The sequence below is a fragment of the Podarcis cretensis genome (genome assembly GCF_951804945.1).
Source record: "Podarcis cretensis genome assembly, chromosome: 7".
Classification (NCBI taxonomy): Eukaryota; Metazoa; Chordata; class Lepidosauria; order Squamata; family Lacertidae; genus Podarcis; species Podarcis cretensis.
This window is the reverse complement of record NC_137176.1, coordinates 13,509,612-13,530,782: the sequence shown is the minus strand read 5'-3', so window position 1 is coordinate 13,530,782 and position 21,171 is coordinate 13,509,612. Positions and strand designations below refer to the sequence as shown.

General features: G+C 44.1%; 1 protein-coding gene across 7 annotated transcripts in view; it reads left to right on the top strand.

The window, feature by feature from the left end:
- The window catches only part of CTNND2 (catenin delta 2), a 528,002-nt gene that overhangs the window by 249,930 nt on the left and 256,901 nt on the right, over positions 1–21,171 (top strand). For all 7 annotated transcript variants that reach the window (XM_079984908.1, XM_079984909.1, XM_079984910.1 and 4 more), the window contains 2 exons: positions 5,599–5,771; positions 19,248–19,872. In XM_079984908.1, coding sequence (XP_079841034.1) covers positions 5,599–5,771; positions 19,248–19,872 — 798 coding nt within the window. The remainder of the gene's footprint in view (positions 1–5,598; positions 5,772–19,247; positions 19,873–21,171) is intronic.

Sequence of the window (21,171 nt, the reverse complement as noted above, 5' to 3'; positions counted from 1 at the left end):
TTCTACCTGTCGCTTCCTCTGAACGAATTAAAAAGACTGCACAACAAAAGGCCCGCATCTGCATCGTTAGATGTGTAAAAAGCCAATTCAGTCCATGTTCTCTCATTTTTAAAAAATAACCACCTGTCAGATGGTTGAAAGGGTAGAATAAGATTAAATCTGGCATCTTTTGAGCTAGCAGTCTGTTAATCAGTGAGAGTTATTTCCTTCTCATAATCCAGCAAAGGTTTCAGGGTAACCTTGTGCTGTTGATCTTGGCAGAATGCTCCGTGGGGATTGCTTAACACATATAATGCTCTAATTAAAGTCACATGGAATATGTCTGAGGCATTCGTTCGCCTTTGTGCATTAGTTCTTCTCTTTTGTTTTCTAAATCTTGATTACAGCGTTTCGTGAGAGAGACGGAGAGAAATGTTTGGGTTTAGCCACGGTCTTTGTCTAGAAGCCCTTCCAGGCTGGTTATGGTTTCCAGCGATAGCAGGAAGGCACTCTGCAGAAGCTCAAAGACACCATTGTTGTCGTTGCTTTTATCATCATTTCATGCAGCTGAAATGGCTCCCTGAGCTAAGCACTGGTGCCCCTTGACACAAACTGTGCAGATACGCAAAATTCATTGCTACCCAGTGGGTGCATTCCACGCCAACTTTTAAACGGCTGCTGAAAACTTTTTTATTACACCAGGCCTCTGCAGGCAATTAAGGGTACACCCCCCCCCCAGTCTGTTGATTTTTGTTTTTAATTTCTTTTTGCTTTTAACTTGTTTTTAACTTTCTACCTATTTTACTGTCTGGTTTTATGTTTTTAGATTGTTATAAAATGCTGTTTCATACAGGGGTGTGTGTGTGTGTGTGTGTGTGTGTGTGTGTGTGTCTGTCAACAAAGACCACTTCAAATTATCTGAACAATACACTTATCATCTATCTGGATTCCTTGGGTACAATTAAGTTTTAAGTTTGTTGGACTGACATTCTGTTTGAGTCGCAGAAACATTATTGGCAGCTTCCCACGAGCAAAACATGGCACCCCAAAATGTGTGTTTTGGGGCAATGAAATCTCACATGAAAGCTGCATCCGACCATGATCTCATGCATTCACACAAGAGCATGACCCCTCAAAATGGGATTCTCCAGACAGTTGATGGGTATGTGCCATGGACCCCCTGGGTAGGTTTTGTGGACCCCCTGGGGTCCACCGACCACCAGTTGGGAACCATGGATTTAGAGCATTCCTAAAGCTAAAACTGGGAGAATTATATATAAATCTGTTTAAAGAGCTATTCAGATATATTTGTCCCTCCTTGTGATTGTCCTTGAGAGAGATCAGAAGCAGATCTTTTATCTTACACAGTCCGTTCTGCCTCTCCCCATCACCATTTCTTCAGGGAAGAGCAAATGTCCAAACTCAGAGATCCCCTGTTTATTTGAGTCAATAGGAGGCAATCGCCAACAACAAAATGGGGGAGCAGGGCGTCACCGACCTTCAATTAGGGCCAGGGCCATTTCAGTAGTGGCCCCGACTTGGTGGAACACTCTGTCACAAGAGACTAGAGGGCCCTGGGGGGACTTGACATCTTTCCTCAGGGCCTGCAAGACAGAGCTGTTCCGCCTGGCCTTGGTTTGGACTCAGTCTGACCCTTATGTTTCCTTCCCCTTATGGTTTTGATCTTTGGCCTACTTTTAAAAGAGGCTGCAATTTAAATTGCATTTTAACCTGTATTTTGAATTTTCCCCCTCCCCCCCTTATGTTTTTACTGTAATTTTATTGGTGTTAGCCACCCTGAGCCTGGCTCTGGCAGGGGAGGGTGGGGTATTTATTATTATTATTATTATTATTATTATTATTATTATTATTATTATTATTATTTAGTAAGTGTACGGATAATGTCTTCAGAAGATTTCCCAGTCCCACTTCCATGCCCTATGTAACTCCTAAGTGGCATAGAAGAAAAGAGTGAAAGGAATGGCAGGAAGCAGTAACAATAAATCATTCTTGAAGCTTTTCTGTAGTGAGCCAGCTCTGGAAGGGTTCCTGACAGGTGAATGATATAAGATGACTGCTCTAAACATCCTCCATGGTCTGTTTTCTTTAAAGAGACTACTTAGTAGCTTGCAAACAGGGGGTTTTAAATATAGCTCAGTCTCACACAGAGCTCCTGTAGAACTTGCCATACAATACCTGCTTTTTGTCCCTATCTCTGGAATAAGCACAGGAAGTGCTCACATAGACAGAAAAGCCTCAGGTATGTTTGTGTGCCCTTGGGGTGCGGTGAGGAAGGAGAAGGGCCATGCAGTATAGACAGATTGGCCCAATATGGCGAACCATTATAAATGGTTTATCCTGAATGTGCTGATCTGGGCTCTTTTGCTCCTCCTCACTGTTGCGTGGAGAAAATAAACCACACTTAACTGGAGATTGTGTTTTTGTTTTCCAAGCCATGATCAGTAAATCAAGAACAAACTTTGACTACAGAATATAGTTAGGAATGAGACGAATGATGGTCCCTGGTTGGGACATAATGCTATTCCAGTTGTGGTGATTTGCTTCTTCCATCTACTAAGAAGGAGGAGCAAAGTGGATAAGCTCACAGTAAACTATTCACACCCACCCACCCACAGACCACTTGGACTTTGTAATGTTCGCTAAACGTTTTAATTAAATCAGGGTTTGTTTATGTTTTAACACTTACCTTCCATTCCCTCCCTTTTATGGTAAACAATCTCCCATTATCCCCCAACATTCCCTACAAGAATAAAGAATGACTGTGGTAATGCTGTCTTATTTAAAAGGAGAAAAAAAGAAATGACATACATATTACAGTGGTGCCTCGCAAGACGAAATTAATCCGTTCCGCGAGTCTCTTCGTCTTGCGGTTTTTTCGTCTTGCGAAGCATGGCTCTTAGCGGCTTAGCAGCTTAGCGGCTATTAGCGGCTTAGCGGCTATTAACGGCTTAGCGGCTTTAAGAAAAAGGAAACAAACTCGCAAGAACTCACAAGACGTTTCGTCTTGCGAAGCAAGCCCATAGGGAAATTCGTCTTGCGGAACAACTCAAAAAACGGAAAACTCTTTCGTCTTGCACGTTTTTCGTCTTGCGAGGCATTCGTCTTGCGAGGTACCACTGTAGTTTTTAAGACACTGCTTGGGATTTGGGATACTATACAAAATGTGCATCTGAAGTTTATCTATTTTGATATATCTTCCCATTTTCAGATCAGGTTTTCTGGAAGATCTCAAGGGAAGATCTCCTCTTGCTCCAGGCATCCATTGCCAAAAACAAATGGGTAGAGCAAGAGTCCATCCATTTTCCAGGACTTCAGCATGATGCATTTCACTTTAAAGAGAGCTTGCAATGAGAGTCATCAGTTATACTTTAGCATGTTCCATATCATTTTCTTTGTATGCTGCTCAAGGCAGCTTACAACATGAAAATGTTACACAATACAAAAACACACACAGAAACCTAGTCATAAACAACAAATAAAACATCAAGAAGTACACAACCAAATCAAACAATTTCCACGTAAATCATAACAAAGATACAAAATAAAGATACCCAAACAAGCCTGGCCCAAGCAATAGCCCAGCAGTAAAACAGCTCTGTTGAAAAGCAGCTCCCTAGGCAGATTGTAAACGCAGGTGGCGATGTAGGTTAAACCACAGAGCCTAGGACTTGCTGATCAGAAGGTTGGTGGTTCGAATCCCTGCGACGGGGTGAGCTCCCATTGCTCGGTCCCTGCTCCTGCTAACCTAGCAGTTCGAAAACACGTCAAAGTGCAAGTAGATCAATAGGTACCGCTCCGGCGGGAAGGTAAACGTCGTTTCCGTGCGCTGCTCTGGTTTACCAGAAGCGGCTTAGTCATCCTGGCCACATGACCCGGAAGCTGTACTCCGGCTCCCTCGGCCAAGAAAACGAGATGAGCACCGCAACCCCAGAGTCGGCCACGACTGGACCTAACGGTCAGGGATCGTATTTGTGTGTCTTCTTCCATATTTCTTTTTCTTCTGCTATACCTTTCTGCCCCTATCAATCCCCCCCCACCCAATCATTTAAAAGAATAGAAATATTTGCATGAACATATATAATGAAACATAAATATACATATTGAAATGCAATGAAACATATAGCATGCGCGCGCGCACACACACACACACACACACAGGAGGAACCATGTACCAGTCAAGTAAATAACATGGAGTGTTCAGATATGCTACAAGCTTCAGCAGATTATTGTGTAATTAGGCTTAGTAAATCTAAAAGTAATTACTGCATAAGAAGCAGTGTAATTTAGAGGACCAAATTAATCGTGCATTTATCTGGTAATGATATGGTATCATGTAAATAACCTGACATTACATTGTCATTACCATCTGAGTAAAAAGCCTGGCTTTTATATATATAAAAAAAGGAACAGAAAAGGAAGAAAGGATAAACCTTACCATAATCAAGATAAAAAATAATATCTACAATGAGGAGAAGAAGAAAATAGGGGAAATTAATTCTGGGGTGCTGAGCTTCACTCCTCAGACGAAGTTAACAGTTGAACCCATTTTCTCAAGGGCCGAATAAAAGGAGGAGGTGGTTAATAAAAGCACTAATAAATAATAATGCTTGGCATTTCTATAGCACCTTAGAGCATTCCAATATTTTCATGAACATTATCTCAGTAACAGTTAGCTAAATTCATGTTTGGATTCTCAGATTCCAGATGGGCTAAGGGTAATATGGCTTGCCTAAAAACATCTGATGAGTTTGCAGCATAGACAACATTTGAATCAAGGACTTTGTAGTCCTCTTCTGAGCCTCTACGGTAACACTAGTTCTTGAGATCTCACTCAGAATGCTGTGGTTTGGTGGTCCAGCAAAGAATGTGGCATGATTTTCCATGCTAACAAAATTTTTGGCAATTGAGATGGAGGATTAAGTCATACGAGAAACCTTGCTAGATCATACTGATTGTTCATATAGCCCACCCAGCACTCCATCTCTGACATTGGTTTGTTGGTCAGGGATCATGGGAGTTGCAGTTCAAAATATCTAGGCTGAGGAAGGCTGGCATGAAGGGTTTACGAAACTAGAAAAGTAAAATGCAACGTGGGAATGTGTGGAAACTGCGGTGTGAATGCAGCCATAATGTGCATTTTCCTACCCTCATTCCACACCATTGGCTGCTAGGGGTGTGATGGTGTCAGAAAAGAGGGGAAGCAGAATGCAATCAAATGAAAGTGTGGAATAGAGCAGGAGGGAGAAGCTGGTACTGGGGCTGCCTGCTACAGTACTTTCAGCAGCAGTCTCCTATTTCTTGCAGTGCTTCGTTCTGCCCTGCCCTGTCTATTTCATGTCGCAAAATGAGGTTAGTTCCCCCCCCTCCCCCTCTCCATTAAGTTCAATGAAGTAACACTTTTTAGTTGCTCAGCATACTGTGCTCTTCTTGAGAAAGACAAAATAATGATGTTTAAGTAATAAGTGCCACTTTAAATTACAGGACCTGATCTTATTGTTGAAAATGACAAGCTGCAGAAAGCAGGAATCAAATGTGATAAATGCATTCTTTCTCTCCCTTGTGGTGCTCACTGACTGCTCCAAATTGCTTTCAACACAGGGCCCAACCTTCTATCCCAGAGTGCACTTCAGCTCAATTCCAAACCCGAAGGGTCTTTCCAGTATCCATCTAGCTACCATAGCAACCAGACCCTTGCCCTTGGTGATTCAGCAGCCTCACAGCTTCCAGCCCGCAGCAGTCAAGCCAGAGCTGCTATACAGAACTATAGCCAGGTATGTTTTGAGAAGGATTCGTTTATACCAAATGCCATTTTGAAGGGCATATTCTGGTTGAAAATGAATCTCACGCACACGTGGTTTTGCTTACAGAGTTTAAGTTTATAATTTATGTTTGTGTGGAATACAGCTAATAACATCAATGCAATATTAAAGGAATAATTCAGCAGAACAAAATGACAACATTCTTGTGTTTATACATTAGTTTAGGAGATGTTTATTAATCTTTAATTTTATCATGACTTATTTATGTGTGGGTTCGAATCCCCACGACAGGGTGAGCTCCCATTGCTCGGTCCCTGCTCCTGTCAACCTAGCAGTTCGAAAGCACGTCAAAGTGCAAGTAGATAAATAGGTACCGCTCCAGCAGGAAGGTAAATGGTGTTTCCGTATACTGCTCTGGTTCGCCAGAAGCGGCTTAGTCATGCTGGCCACATGACCCGGAAAAATCTGTCTGCGGACAAAAGCCGGCTCCCTCGGCCAGTAAAGCGAGATGAGCGCCAGAGCCCCAGAGTCGTCTGCGACTGGACCTAACTGTCAGGGGTCCCTTTACCTTTACCTTTACTAATCCACTTATATAGCACTATCACAATTAGGAATGTGTATAATCTGCACCTTTACTTCTGTGGGTACCTCTGTAGACCATGCTTTACCTACACAGAAATAGCTGACACATTATTTTCAAAATGCAATCCCAAAGGATTGTGCATTCTGTGTGCATTTTCTATAATTGGCTTAGAGCACAATCCCAACCCTAGATCTGCCAAGATGAGGGAGATCTCTGGCCCAGCTGGCAAGTTTGCAACCCCAGCTAAGCCAGAGATACATCAGTGTAACTTCTTCATCCTGGCTGGGGTGGGGCTAAGACACATCAGCCAAGACCACCAGAATATACACCAGTGTAACCCCTGAAAAATGGGCATTCCTGGGGAAGGGGCTACATTGCGCAGGAGGTACACTGGCAAAAAACGGTGGTGTACCTCAAACAGTATTTTAAAGGCTTAGGCTTAGGCTTAGTCCTACTCCTGAACAGAGCTTGGATCTGGTGTAAATTAAAGCAGCATAAATTACACTGGCTTTCCATGTTTAGGATTTCTCCTTTAATCTCATCATGTTCCACATTCTAAGGTATCAAGTGGCATATTGCAAATTTGAATCATTGTTGCACATTGCAGACACAGTTGGGGCTTAATTGTGAAGCCATTTCTACTGAGTTTTTTCCCTTTTATTTTCATGGATTTGATGACATTATTATCAAACCTGCTGTCTGTATGGGACATGTCTATGCAGTAGCAAATTTGGAGACAATAACAAATATTTTTGGCATTCTCATGCTAGACTTTTTATTATTCATTTGTTTTGAGATACTGAGAGTTGCCTACGGGTAAGGTTGTAATTGCATAAAAAGTCTTGAGAATATCTTGGCAAAAGAAACCCACCAGCTTCTGCAATATATCCAATTTTCATTAGCCTGAGCATAATTGTGGTGATAGGTTTCATGAATTTGGCATATTTCTAGGATGCAAGGGAGCTGTAAATAAATGTAGCCTTTGATTAACTTAACTGCTAGCCTTGCAAGTGTTACAAGTAAAACCATGGGAGGAAAGTACATATATTTCAGAAGCTTTGGCAACATTAATTCAAAAAAAAAAAAAAAAAAGAATCTGGAACACATGCCGCCTCCTACATTTTTCGAAAATGCTAATGATAATTTAACTGTAGTCCCTAACGGCGATTTCAAAGCCCTTCACATTCCCCACCTTGCAAAATTATGGATGCTTTATGCTAATTTAATCTAAAACAAGGATAGAAACTTTTAAATGCTTTGTGTCAAAAATCAAACAAAGTCTCAGTTCTGAATTTAGTATCTGCACTCTCCTCAATACCATATCTAGGTGTTTTTGTGCACATGAAAATCTGTGTAAGTGGGGATTGCCCGACACCTCTGCGCACGCAATGACCTTGCCCAAGTGGCAGTGAGAGGGGTAGCCTCCGCTCACACAGAGCTTCAGCGCACATTTGACTGAGGGCTTTCACTGTAAGATTTCTTCCTGCACCAGCCGATGATGTCATGACAGGGCTGCAACGCTCACCTGACCTCCAGGCAGCTGAGTTGCTGCTGCTTATGGAGTGGGACTGGGGAGATTAGTGGAAGTGCAAATGCACCAGCAGAGCCTATCCAATGCTTCCCGTTCATTTGCACCGCACAGACCTCCCTGCCACTCCTGCTCAGGTAAACAGCAGCAACTCAGCTGCTACTCCACCACTTCATCTAGGGCCACCTCACGACCTATCATTGCCTGCGGCAAAGGACAAGATGGCGACCTCCCCCAAGGCACCCACAGAAGCCAAATAGACTAGCAGTTGCATCTTACACCCTTACTACTGAAAGGACACTATCCTCCACTGCACTTGAAGGCAGCAGGCTACCCTGCTGAATTTTACAGGGCAGCCTACAGGGCACTCAGAGCTCTGTCTTCTCGCTCCCTCTCAGCATCAGCTACCTGAGCCAGCTTTCTCATGCTGCCTCACCCTGGGGCTGGCCCTGACTTCATCCACTGCTGTCTCCCACTATCCTACAGTTTCAGTTACCGTAGTTTTCGCTCTATAGGACGCACCCGACCATAGGACGCACCTTGTTTTAGAGGGGGAGAACAAGGGAAAAAAATTCTCCCCCTGTCTGCTCAGTGCCCCTTCAGCGAAGCGGCAGAAATGGAGCCCCTTCCATTTCTCCTCCTGCTTGGCTGAAGGGGTGCTGTGCAGCTCTCCCTCTCTGCTGAAGCCAGGAGAGTCTTGCTCTCCCAGCTTCAGCAAAAGGAACCCGAAGCCTCCAGAGTGCAGCAGGAACTCGCGCTGTGTTCCGAAGGCTTCAGGCGGCTATCCCTGAAGCCTTTGGAGTGCAGCACGAGTTCCCGCTGCACTCCGGAGGCTTCGGGTTCCTTTTGCTGAAGCTAAGGAGCCTGCATTCGCTCCATAGGACGCAGACACATTTCCCCTTAATTTTTGGAGGGTAAAAAGTGTGTCCTATAGAGTGAAAAATACGGTAAATAAATAAAGATGTTTCTTTATGTGTTGTTCTTTGCTATAAACAGAATACTGAAAACAACATTTTTAAAAAAAAATAGTTCGTTGCGATTTTTCTCAAAGATGCAATTTGTACATAAACCCCACTTTGTTGTTTGGTTAGGCAGCAGTCTGGCAGGGCTATGTGCACATGTCTGCCTGCAGGGGTGTCTCTTTAGCATTTACTGCAGGCAATCACATATCCAAATAAGCAAGCTGATTTCAAAGGGAAAAGCAGCTTGCCTATTCAGCCATACAGGCAGTTGCAGGAGGAACCTCAAAGACACTTCCAGCTGTATAGTTGGTTTTCTCCTACCCTTGAACATACCTTCTGTAAGAATTGCAGCCTTCTTGTTGCACTTGCTGAATAGGAACCCCAGCAGTTGCAACAATAAAAAAACCCCTACTCTTAATTTTCTGTATCTTAAAACAATATTCCCACAAGCAAAGTCATCACTGTGCTTTCTTTATATCATTGCTCTTTTGCAAAACATCTAAAATATATATATTTTCAAAAGATTATTGCAATCTTGGGACGGCGTTACATAGCATTTGGGTAAGGACTCCTTCAGATGAATGGACTTACTTTTAAACTCACAATGACACTTTATACAAAGCACAGTAGATCTGAACATTATTTTACATTTTATACAAAGCACAGTAGATCTAAGCATTTTACAGCAGCTGCACTATAAAGCGATGTAACAGTGTTCAGTCCATTCATTAGTGTAAATGGGAGGAACCTACAGTTCACGATAGAACACAAAATAAAGCACAAACCATGGCTATTATGCTTGTGGGGATGTTCCTCCTTCCTGTGTCTCAACCGAGGAAGACAAGATATGAATTTACCACTGGTGCATGGTCTCAGTAGCTCCTTGTGGAATGTTCTGTTATTGAAGTCAGTTTGAACAGAGACAGTCCCAGGAAGGTACAGGAGCTCATAGAATTCAATGTATTGTACAAAGCCTGCATATTTAGAAAGATCTGTATTTTAAAAAGAGCCTGTCTAGTCCAGCTTCCTGTTTTACATTGGCCACCCAGATGCCTTCCCCAAAAGCAGAGCATGCCAGTAACAAGCTCAGTAACTCCTCCCCCGGCAGCTGTTATTTGGTGGCCTCTGAATGAGTTTGTTCAACTGCCATTTAAAGCCATCCGAGTGGCCACTGCCGTACCCTGTAGCAGTGAGTTCCAGAAACTATGTGAAGAAATGCCTTTTCTTTTTTCTGTGCAGAATCTACCCCCCCCCCCAAAAAAAATTTTTTTATTTGAGACGACCCTGAGTTCTAACATTACGTGGGGCTACCTTTGAAGGTGACCCGGAAACTACAGTTAATCCAGAATGTGGCAGCTAGACTGGTGACTGGGAGCGGCCGCCGAGACCATATAACACCGGTCTTGAAAAACCTGCACTGGCTCCCAGTATGTTTCCAAGCACAATTCAAAGTGTTGGTGCTGACCTTTAAAGCCCTAAACGGCCTCGGTCCAGTATACCTGAAGGAGCGTCTCCCCCTCCATCGTTCTGCCCAGACACTGAGGTTCAGTGCCGAGGGCCTTCTGGCGGTTCCCTCGCTGTGAGAACCCAAGTTACAGGGAACCAGGCAGAGGGCCTTTTTTTAATGGAGCAACCACAGTTCTTACACACTGTATTCCAAGTATGGTTGCACCATAGATTTGTATTAAGATATTATGATGCTGTTCGTTTTATCTTCAATCCCTTTCCTAATAATTACTACCTGGGCATTTGCTTTCTCCACAGTTGCTATAGGCTGAGTTTCCTTTCCTAACAAAATAAAAAAATTCGTTCCAGTAGCACCTTAGAGGCCAACTAAGTTTGCTATTGGTATGAGCTTTCGTGTGCATGCACACTTCTTCAGATACTTCTTCGTGTGCATGCACACGAAAGCTCATACCAAAAACAAACTTAGTTAGTCTCTAAGGGTGGCGCTGTGGGTTAAACCACAGAGCCTAGGACTTGCCAATCAGAAGGTCAGTGGTTTAAATCCCTGCGACGGGGTTAGCTCCCGTTGCTCGGTCCCTGCTCCTGCCAACCTAGCAGTTCGAAAGCACGTCAAAGCGCAAGTAGATAAATAGGTACCACTCCGGCAGGAAGGTAAACGGCGTTTCCGTGTGCTGCTCTGGTTTGCCAGAAGCGGCTCAGTCATGCCAGCCACATGACCCGGAAGCTGTACGCCGGCTCCCTCGGCCAATAAAGTGAGATGAGCGCCGCAATCCCAGAGTCGGTCACGACTGGACCTAATGGCCAGGGGTCGCTTTACCTTTACTTTAAGGTGCTACTGGAAGGAATTTTTTAATTTTGTTTTGACTACAGCAGACCAACATGGCTACCTACCTATAACTTTCCTTTCCTAGTTAGCAATCACCAGTTCAGATCTTTCTTTCTTTCTTTCTTTCTTTCTTTCTTTCTTTCTTTCTTTCCTTCCTTCCTTCCTTCCTTCCATCCATCCATCCATCCATCCATCCATCCCATCCCATCCATTAAATGAAGGCAATCAGGGTCACGGGTTTGAGCCCCATGTTTGGCAAAAAGATTCCTGCACAGCAGGCAGTTGGACTAGATGTTCCCTTGTGGTCCCTTCCAACTCTACAATTTTGCGATTCCACTTACCTTACTCACTATCTTGATGCCTAGTAACCCATTTTGAAGAGGCTTTTTCTATCTCTTCATAGTCTGCACAGTAATCCGGATGGGAGATTACCAACTCATTGAAGCCAGGCTATTGCTACAGATATAGAGTTGTAGATGGATCATCACCTAAACTGGCAAAAAGGTGGATCCAAGAGTAGCCCCTACTACACATTTGATCCATAACAATTATACTGGGTGAAGAAATGGGATTTAACTTTATCATATAAATTGTCAAAGTATCTTGCAAACACAAATCTCTTGCATCTTTGAACATTACATCTAGTGATTGCAGTGTCTCTTTCTTGGCACAAATTGCGAGGAGCTACAGCATATCTTCTATTTGCCAGGCTTTTTCTTGCCTCTGTGAAGCAGGAAAGGCTTCAGACATATCATTTCTGATAAGGAATTTCAGTGCCCTTTTCTGCCTCCATTACAATCATGGGAATTTTGCTTCTGACCTAAAATGGAACAGGATCAGCCCTTTCACTGAATGTTCGCTACATATACAACTTCATTTACAGAACGGTTTTGTAATCTTCCTTAAAGCACAGTTGTATTCTATATAATGGCATAAAAAAGTACAATATGTGTACAGTAGAACACATACAAATGTGTTAAATGTGCTTTCAGCTTATCTGCTTCACACTGTTAAGAGATACTGTGCAGGACCATATTAATTCATAGGGCATAATGCAGTTTATTGTAGAAAGGCTGGTAACAGGAATAGTAATTGTATGTCCACAGCATGACATCTGAAATCGCACATTTATTTTGCTCCTGAGGAATTAAATGACTGACACTTGTTATCACTGGTGGGCTGATCCATTTATCTACATCAAGTCTCACACTGTATTGCCTAGAGATTTTATTACAAGCACAGTGGAAGACTGAAATCTTCAGTTAAGGCTTCTTAACACTTTCCACCTAGTGTTTTCTTAAGGCTAAGCTACATTCACTTACTAGGATTTCTTTAAAAAATGGAATATTAACTTTGGGACAAATATTTCTCTTTCTTAAATATACCTGGTGTAGATTACTTTCCAAGTACTGTTACACAAATGTAAGAACTGGCTTGTGAGATCAGACCGAGTTCCATCTAGTCCATCAGTTTTTTCCAGCACCAGTCAGATGATGTCTCTGGAAGCTTCCTAGCAAGACAGAGGTGATGGATATCCAGCCTCTGGTAATCTAATCTAATCTAATAATATAATAATTTTATTATTTCTACCCTGCCCATCTGACTGGGTAGCCCCAGCCACTCTGGGCAACTTCCTACGTATATGAAAACATAATAAAACATTACACATTAAAAAGCTTCCCTATACAGGGCTGCCTTCAGATGTCTTCTAAAGGTTGCTCATCTCCTTGACATCTGATGCAAACGCGTTCCACAGGGAGGGTGCCACTACCGAGAAGGCCCTCTGCCCAGTTCCTTGTAGCTTCACTTCTTATAGTGAGGGAACCACTAGAAGGCCCTCGGTGCTGGATCTCAGTGTCCCGGCTGAACAATGGGGGTAGAGACGCTCCTTCAGGTATACAGGGCCAAGGCCGTTTAGGGCTTTAAAGGTTAGCACCAACACTTTGAATTGTGCTCAGAAACGTACTGGGAGCCAATTTAGGTCTTTCAGGACTGGTGTTATATGTGGATATGGAGGATATAAACATAAGAACATGCCTCCTGGATCAGACCAATGCCCTATAGTCCAGCATCCTGTTTCTCACAGTGGTCAAGATGCCTATAGAAGCCAACAACAACAACAACAACATGAGAAAAATCAGCCTCTCTAGCTGTTGTTCCCCAGCAACTGGAATTCAGAAACATGCAGTCCCTGATCCTCGAGGTAGCATATGCCCCTCACGACTAGCAACTACAGATTGGCTTATTCTCTATGAATATGTCTGCCCCATGGGCCTTTTAAAGCTATTTAGACTGGTGGCCATCACCACATCCTGCAGTAGAGCATGCTACCATTTATCTATGTATGTTCTGAAAAAGTACTTCCTTTTGTCTGTTCTGTCAATTCAACTTCAATGGGGGACCCCGGATTGTAGTGTTATGAGAGAAGAATTATGTCTCTATCCACATCTTCAACATAATGCATTAATTTTTACACCTCCTGCAAGTTGCCCATTACTTGCATTTTTCCCCTAAACAAAGGCAGCAACAACCCAAAACAGAGTTGCTCCAGCCCACTGACAATTCTACAATATCCTTCCCCCCCCCCTTTTTTTTTTAAATGCAGCCACTGTACTCAGTATTCCAAGTGTGGTCGTACCACAGATTTCTATATCAACAGTTCTATTTTTTCTAAGGATCCGCAACATGGAATTAGTATTTTCATAGCTGTCACACACTGGGTCAATATTTTCATTGAGCTGTGCACCATGACCTTTCTTGATCAATCACTGCCAGCATCACCACTGAGCAACATTTGCCATTTAATTGCCCATTTTCCCATTTTGGAGAGATCTTTTTTGGAGCTTTTTGGCTTTTTTTTTTGCCTTATACTACTCTAAACAGTGTTGGCCACCTCATTGTTTACCTTTAACCTTAGATCATAGAATCATAGAATTGTAGAGGTCACTTGTAAACAAGTTTAAAAGCACCAGTCCCAATACAGATCCGTGGAAGACCTCCCCTCTTTTTATACATTCATTTGATGTAAAAAAACTATAAATTTCTTCCTACTTTGTTGTTAACACCCCCTTCAGGGGTCCCTCCTTCAACTAGTGCCACCTTGTAGTAAACCTGCTTCACCTTTGACAAGTCCCAAATCCATCGGACCTCACTTTGCCTCAGGATTCAAAATTCATCCAAAACTCACACACACTCCCAATTGAAACAGAATTTGGTATGTTGTGTTGTAACCACTATAATGATTGACATTTGCTCAAATGTGTATTTAAGACTCCCCAATCCTAAATATTTTTACTCCGAAGGAAATCCTATTAATGCAATAAGATTGACTTCTGAATATGTATGCCTGAGATGGCAGAGACTTCTTCCAGGAGACAGATTGTCAGCAATTCTCTTTTGGGAGGAACATAAGGGGGAAAAACTGCCTGAAACCTCCTGCAGCTGACAAGAACTAATGCTAGGTGTGTGTGTGTACACACACACACACTTTTTGTAATTGGTCAGCTTCACTGTGTATTGTGGCACTGCCCGCTTCTGTTGTGACTGGAACTAAAAATGAAATGTTTGAGTAACTTTGGTTTGAATAACTCATACTACAGTTCCAACTTCTTGCATTTGGGGCATTCTTTAATGTTTCAGATAAATCCTCTGCCTGATCAGGAAAGAAAAAGGCAAAGGGCAGGCAGGGATGTGGAAATGTATCTGAAATCAGAGTGTGCCTTTCAACAGAGTCCTCAGCTATCTCTCACTCTAGTATGCTGTTATTAGAGGATTTTAATGTTACCAGATTAACAGCCACAGATGATCTCTTGAGCCTAAGATCCCCGATAAAAACTGGAATGCAGTCTATGTTGGGAGATAAGAGGTACATTCTATTCTTTGCTGTTCCAGAAGGGGCTCAGGCACATAATTGAAATTTTTAATAGGGAGCATCTGTTGAGGATTTTCTTTCTCTCCTCCCTCCTCTTTTTCTTTTAAATTGCAAGGTTTAGGCAAAACTTCGCACAGCACTACATAACTGGCAGGAAGATCTAAGACCTCCTGTGCAGATGTGCTGAACAATCTGCTGTTTTCAATTGTATGCAAATTTATACCTGGGCTGGATCTCGAGGAAGGGCCCACCTCTACCACAACTCCATCCCACCCTCATTTTCTGGTATGTCTTGTAAATAAATAAGTAACTGGGTTGCACTCAGGAAGAGACAGCTGCAAGAATTTGTGTGTGAGAAAGAGATTGCTCACAAAGAGTAGGGCATGCACATTGTCACAAAATGCAGAAATGGATAACCACCCACAAGAACTATCACTTTTTGGAATACGCCCCTCCCCCCCCCCATCTTTCATATGCTCCTGTTTTCACAGTATAATTTATTTCCAGTGGACAGAAAATCTCCCTCCAATTCCATGTGTTGAAGTTGAATCCTCTCATCCACAATCACAACTGCCAAGGAGTGGTTTGATTTACAGTGTGCCCACAACAGCTTTCCTTGTCACATTTCTTTTGATTTGTGGGTGCTCTTCCATATTGCTTTCAGTCTAGAATACTTGTTTTTGGGGTTTTATTTTGTTGTGTTGTTTTTTTTTTTAAAAAAAGGATTGCATTGTTGGCCAAGCAAAGGCAGATGAAATAATGTACATAAGGAAAAGAGCAATTATAATAGCAACCCTTCCCCCACCCCGCAGCAGAAACATGCAATGGTCTAATATTCTATTTCCAATAGCAGCAAGCCACATAAGTTGGCCAAACCCTGTTTATCACTCCACCTGGCACACAAAGATGTATATCATCTGAATTTAATTTAATTATCATGGCTAATAACCACTGATAACCTATCCCACATGAATTTGCCTAATCCTTGCTAAAGCCATCCCCAAGTTGTGTGGCAGTGAATTTCTTAACCTGGTCATACAATGACAGTGTTATAAGAAAAAACTGCTGCCTTTCCCTTATGGAGTATCCATGAGCCCGTATAGAGTCCTTACGTAGGTTCTCTATCGGTAGGAGATAACAGAGGCCAACCAGAGAATATTGAGAAGCAAAGCAGCTAGTAAGCCTGGTCTTTATTAACTGTTGCAACAGCGTACTCACTACCACATGCAGGAGGCAAGAGGGAACCAGAACAATGGTGTGCAAGCCCTTATATAAACCTTTGAAATTGCCCACCCTGTAGCTCAAGAACACCCCCCAAAACATCATACATACATCACAGGAGTTGGGCTACAGCAGAAATACATCACAGTGGGCAGTCTACAACAGAAATCCTGTCTGGCAGGATACTGATAATGGTCACTTGATTGCTTTACCTGGCCAGCCTGGCCATTCCTTTTGAGATGCTAAATACTTACTTCCTGAATCCAGGTCATATCCTTACCCTATTCATACACAGATATGCCCTTAAGACAGGATTTGCGAGCAAAGAGACAATGGGGAGGTTTTCCCATTTCCTTCTTCACTAGAGAGTACCGTATATCTGAGTTTACTAGAAGAGTCAAAATGGCTTCAGGATTGCTCTTCTGCACTATTTCAGACACTTGGTTTATATACTTATGTCTGCGTTTGCCTTGTAAATTTATGATTTTTATATATATATAAGACCTTAGAATTCCAGGTATCCCAATATTGGCAGAGAAATACTGATGAGGGCATGCCTCAGTTCTCCCTCTGTGCCTTCTGTGACACTGAAAAGAAAAACGAGAAGCATCACCTTCTCCTCTACCAAGAAACAGAGGGTCTAGCCAATTTCATTTCCAAGATGACAAAGGAATTTCCCCTCACCAAATGATTTTAACTAAATCAATTCATTTTCAGTTAGAAGGTGGGGGCTCTAAGTTTTGAGGAGACCTATTCACAGGTAGGGACGTGGGTGGTGCTGTGGGTTAAACCAGAGCCTAGGACTTGCCGATCAGAAGGTCGGCAGTTCGAATCCCTGCGACAGGTTGAGCTCCCGTTGCTCGGTCCCTGCTCCTGCTAACCTAGCAGTTTGAAAGCACACCAGTACAAGTAGATAAATAGGTACTGCTCTGGCAGGAAGGTAAATGGTGTTTCCGTGTGCTGCTCTGGTTCGCCAGAAGCAGCTTAGTAATGCTGGCCACATGACCCAGAAGCTGTCTGCGGACAAATGCCGGCTCCTTGGCCTATAGAGCGAGATGAGCGCCGCAACCCCAGAGTCGTCCGTGACTGGACCTAATGGTCAGGGGTCCCTTTACCTTTACTATTCACAAGTAGATTGTCTGTTCGGCCATTTTATGAGCTAAGTACTTCAACCTGCCGTTTTTAGCAACAAATTGGAAGGGAACAGTAACCCCTGTGATGCCTTCTCTAAGTGTCACAACAAATGTTGCAGGGGCATTTAGTATATCATAGCGACTTCCCTGCAATGAAACTTAAAAACCAACAAAGCCTGCCCTAAGCTTGGATGAGATGCAAAGTCTGGTGGCTACTTACATCCCAAGACACGTCACAAAAAGAAGTAGAGTCCCAAATACCCCTTTCTTTTTAAATATTTAAAATCTTTATTGCATTTTTCACAGCAATAAAAATAAATCTGATGTTAACCTTAGCAGGCAGAGGGTCCTCTTGGTAGTGGCGCCTGCTCTGTGGAATGCCCTCTCATCAGATGTCAAAGAAATAAGCAACTATCAGACTTTTAGAAAACATATGAAGGCAGCCCTGATTAGGGAAGCTTTTAGCATTTGATGAATCATTGTTTTTTAATATTCTGCTGGAAGCCGCCCAGAGTGGCTGGGGAAACCCAGACAGATGGGCGGGGTATAAATAATAAATTATTATTATATAGCATACATAGCCATGAGGCAGAGTGAAGCAGCTGCCTCAGGCAGCAAATTCTGAAGGGTAGAACGGGGTTTTGAATTGTGTGCCTTGTGTTCTGCCCTGCAGCCCCTAAGCTAGTTTGTTGCCCTAGGGTACAGTGGATGACTGCTCCATCACCAGTGCTGAAGCAAGAGTCAACTACCAGTCTAGTCAGAGTTTGTGCACAGAATGGGGAATGCACCCTCTTTTCCTTTGCCTCAGGCAGCAAAATGACTTGAGCTGCTCCTATGATTACATATCACAGAGTTCTTGCAAGCTAACAATTAGGTTCTTGCACATAGCCTTAAATCATTTGAAAGGGACCTTTCCAGCTCTGGAGGCTGGGAAATAAGAGATGCTTTATTCAAATTGCAGACAGTACTCTTGTGTCTACTATGCAGGCATGGCTCCACTCTCTCCTATTTGCCTGCTTAGATGCTGGTTCAGTTCCTTGGATAAGGTGATCTGCCGCTTATCCACACCTTGACATTGTTTTTACACCAATTTAATACTCTGAGCTGCCTTCCACCTGGGAGGTGCAGTTTGCTGAAGGTGCTAATCATTCTCCCTCAAACAGAGCCCCAGTGGACTACAAGTCCCAGGATTCCCTGGGGGAAACTGAATTGCTTTGAAGGCTGGTGTAGATAAGACACCATCACTCCTGACAATTGCGAAGGTGTTTCTTGGAAGCTGAGGGCGCTATTGATTTCCCATGACCCAAAGTATGCCCAAGAGCAATTTTGGCTTGCTTTTTTTCCCCACGCTTGGACGGCAGGGGAATAAATGATGGAACGTGGGTCACTTTAAAAGGCAAACGCCATCATATCGCCTTTAGGCGCTTGGCTAAGACTGCAATGCTATGCGTGATCATAGTGGCGTTTGCTTCCGAGTAGACGCGAGTCAGGTTTTCAGGGAACTCTTAAAAAAAAAAAAAAGTAGACTTGTGCAAGGAAAGCAGAATTGTGCAATGCATCTGAAAACGTGTTCTACTAGTGAGAAACGGTCCTGGCATTATGTTCCCCACCCCCACGAGCAACAGACTATTTTAGCAGCTTATGGAAGACCAGGCGCTTAATCCTGGAGGCATTGGGGAGGAACCCCAGGGAGAGGTCAGCCGAGCGCTGTGTGATGCCTTTAATTCCCTCCCCAATTCTCTTTTTTCGCCGGAGGGGAGGATAGAGGAGGGGCTGCTTGCTCGCTTGCTTTTCTCTCTGCTGCGCCCGCCTCTTGTCAGCCCGTTTGTTTGTTGTGCTTGCTTCCTCTCCCCGCCCCCCCCCCTCTCCTCCTCCTCCTCCTCCTCCTCCTCCTCAGGCCACCGCCGGCCGGACAGCCCACCTCGCCGGCTCGGAGCCGCCGCCGCCGCCGCCTCCTCCGCTGTCTCAGCCGCTGCCCCGGGAGTCGTTCGCGCCGAGCCATGGCAGCGCCTTCCACTTGCCGGACTCGTGCTCGTCCGCCTCGGCGTCCCAGGCGCAGCAGCCGCACTCGCCGGCCCTCTACTACTCCAGCTCCACGCTGCCGGCGCAGCGGGTGAGCTCGCCCTTGTCCATGCAGCAGGTGGGCTCGCCCACCAAGCTCCAGCGGGCCGGCTCCGCCTCCGAGAGCGCCGCCGCCGCCGCCTCGGGCTACAGCACCACGCAGCGCGTCTCCTCCCCGAAGCAGTCGCCCAGCCGCCTGGCCAAGTCCTACAGCACCAGCTCGCCCATCAACATCGTCGTGTCGTCGGCGGGCCTCTCGCCCTCGCCCATCCGGGTCACGTCGCCGCCCACCATCCCCTCCAACATCTCCTCGTCGCCCATCCACCAGCTCAGCTCCACCATCGGCACCTACGCCACGCTGTCGCCCACCAAGAGGCTGGTGCACCCCTCCGAACAGTACGGCAAGCATTCGCAGGAGCTCTACGCCACCGCCACCCTGCAGAGACCCGGCAGCCTCGCAGGTGAGTCCCCGGCGCCCGGGAGCGCGCGCTGCTCCAGCTCCTCCGGAGTCCGCGCGCGCGCGCTTGCATCCAGGTCTGGGAAATTGTTACGGGGGGGGGGGATCCGGTGGAAAAGGGGACAAAGAGGGAGGTAGGTAGGTAGGGGTGTGTGTGTGTGTGTGTGTGTGTGTGGGTGTGTGTTTCCCCATCGCTCCCCAAATGCTGCTTTAAGTGGTCGCCGCTAGCACTAGCGCGCCCTCCTTAAACCTCAGACGTCTGAATAGCAACTAGGGACCCGGGACCCGTGAATACTTGGAGGTTACCTGCTCCTGATTTCAGCGGGACTCGCTGCTAAGTGTGTTTGCGGGTTGCAGCCTTCGACACCGATTATACCTGGCTATTCCTTCGGTTTTCGCTCCCCTACCTACTTGTCTGATTGCTCTAAATGAGGGAAGTTGGTCCTACTGTGAGCCCATCTAAATACAGCACAGTGCATCTTAATTGTTGATTATTAAATTCACTATCAATGATTTACTTGAACTTTTCGTGTATAGTTATGCATTTTTCCGACACTGGACATAAAACTACTTTAAAGCTACTTTTTTAAAAAAAAAGTTTTAAATGTAAGGACTGCCTAAATTCATTTAATGGATACACTGTTTCTTCCTTTCAGCTGAGATGAAGATGTGTTACTGTCTGTATGCTTTCCCCTAACATAAAATTTGGAATATTCTGATTAGTATCAATTATGTCAGTGCTCTGTGTTTCCTGTCCTAGTCAGGAAACACCTGTTTGTTTGTTTGTTTGTTTGTTTTTAAAAATGATATCCTGGGTCTTCCTAATAATCTGATAATTAAGCTGTGTACTTTTTCAGTGGGATTTTTTTGTTCTTAGAAAAATCATTGGAGGTATATTGCTATAGCAACAACTGTCATGCTCATGTGTTCTCTTGTCTAATCTACATAGCTGGATCTGAAAATAAAGAAAAGTCAGATGGCAGCAAAATTGTGTTAATATCAGAAATATATTCTGGTGGCTCCCCTTTGCAGGGGAAGGGTTGGGAAGACCCACCCGTGAAATGATAACTGTTATTCTATCATTGTTGTATGTTGCCAGAGAGAGCTTATTGGGTGAAGTTAAGTAACACATTGATCTTGCATTATTGTAAATCGTGTTCCCTATATGTAACTTGCTAAACTGCACCTCCAAGATTACTGGGCAAAGAGATGGTTGTAGAATAAGCACTATTAATCATTGAGGTTGTGTGTCCTATGCACACTTCCTTGGGAATATTTCCTGTTCATTGGAATATAGGAAGCT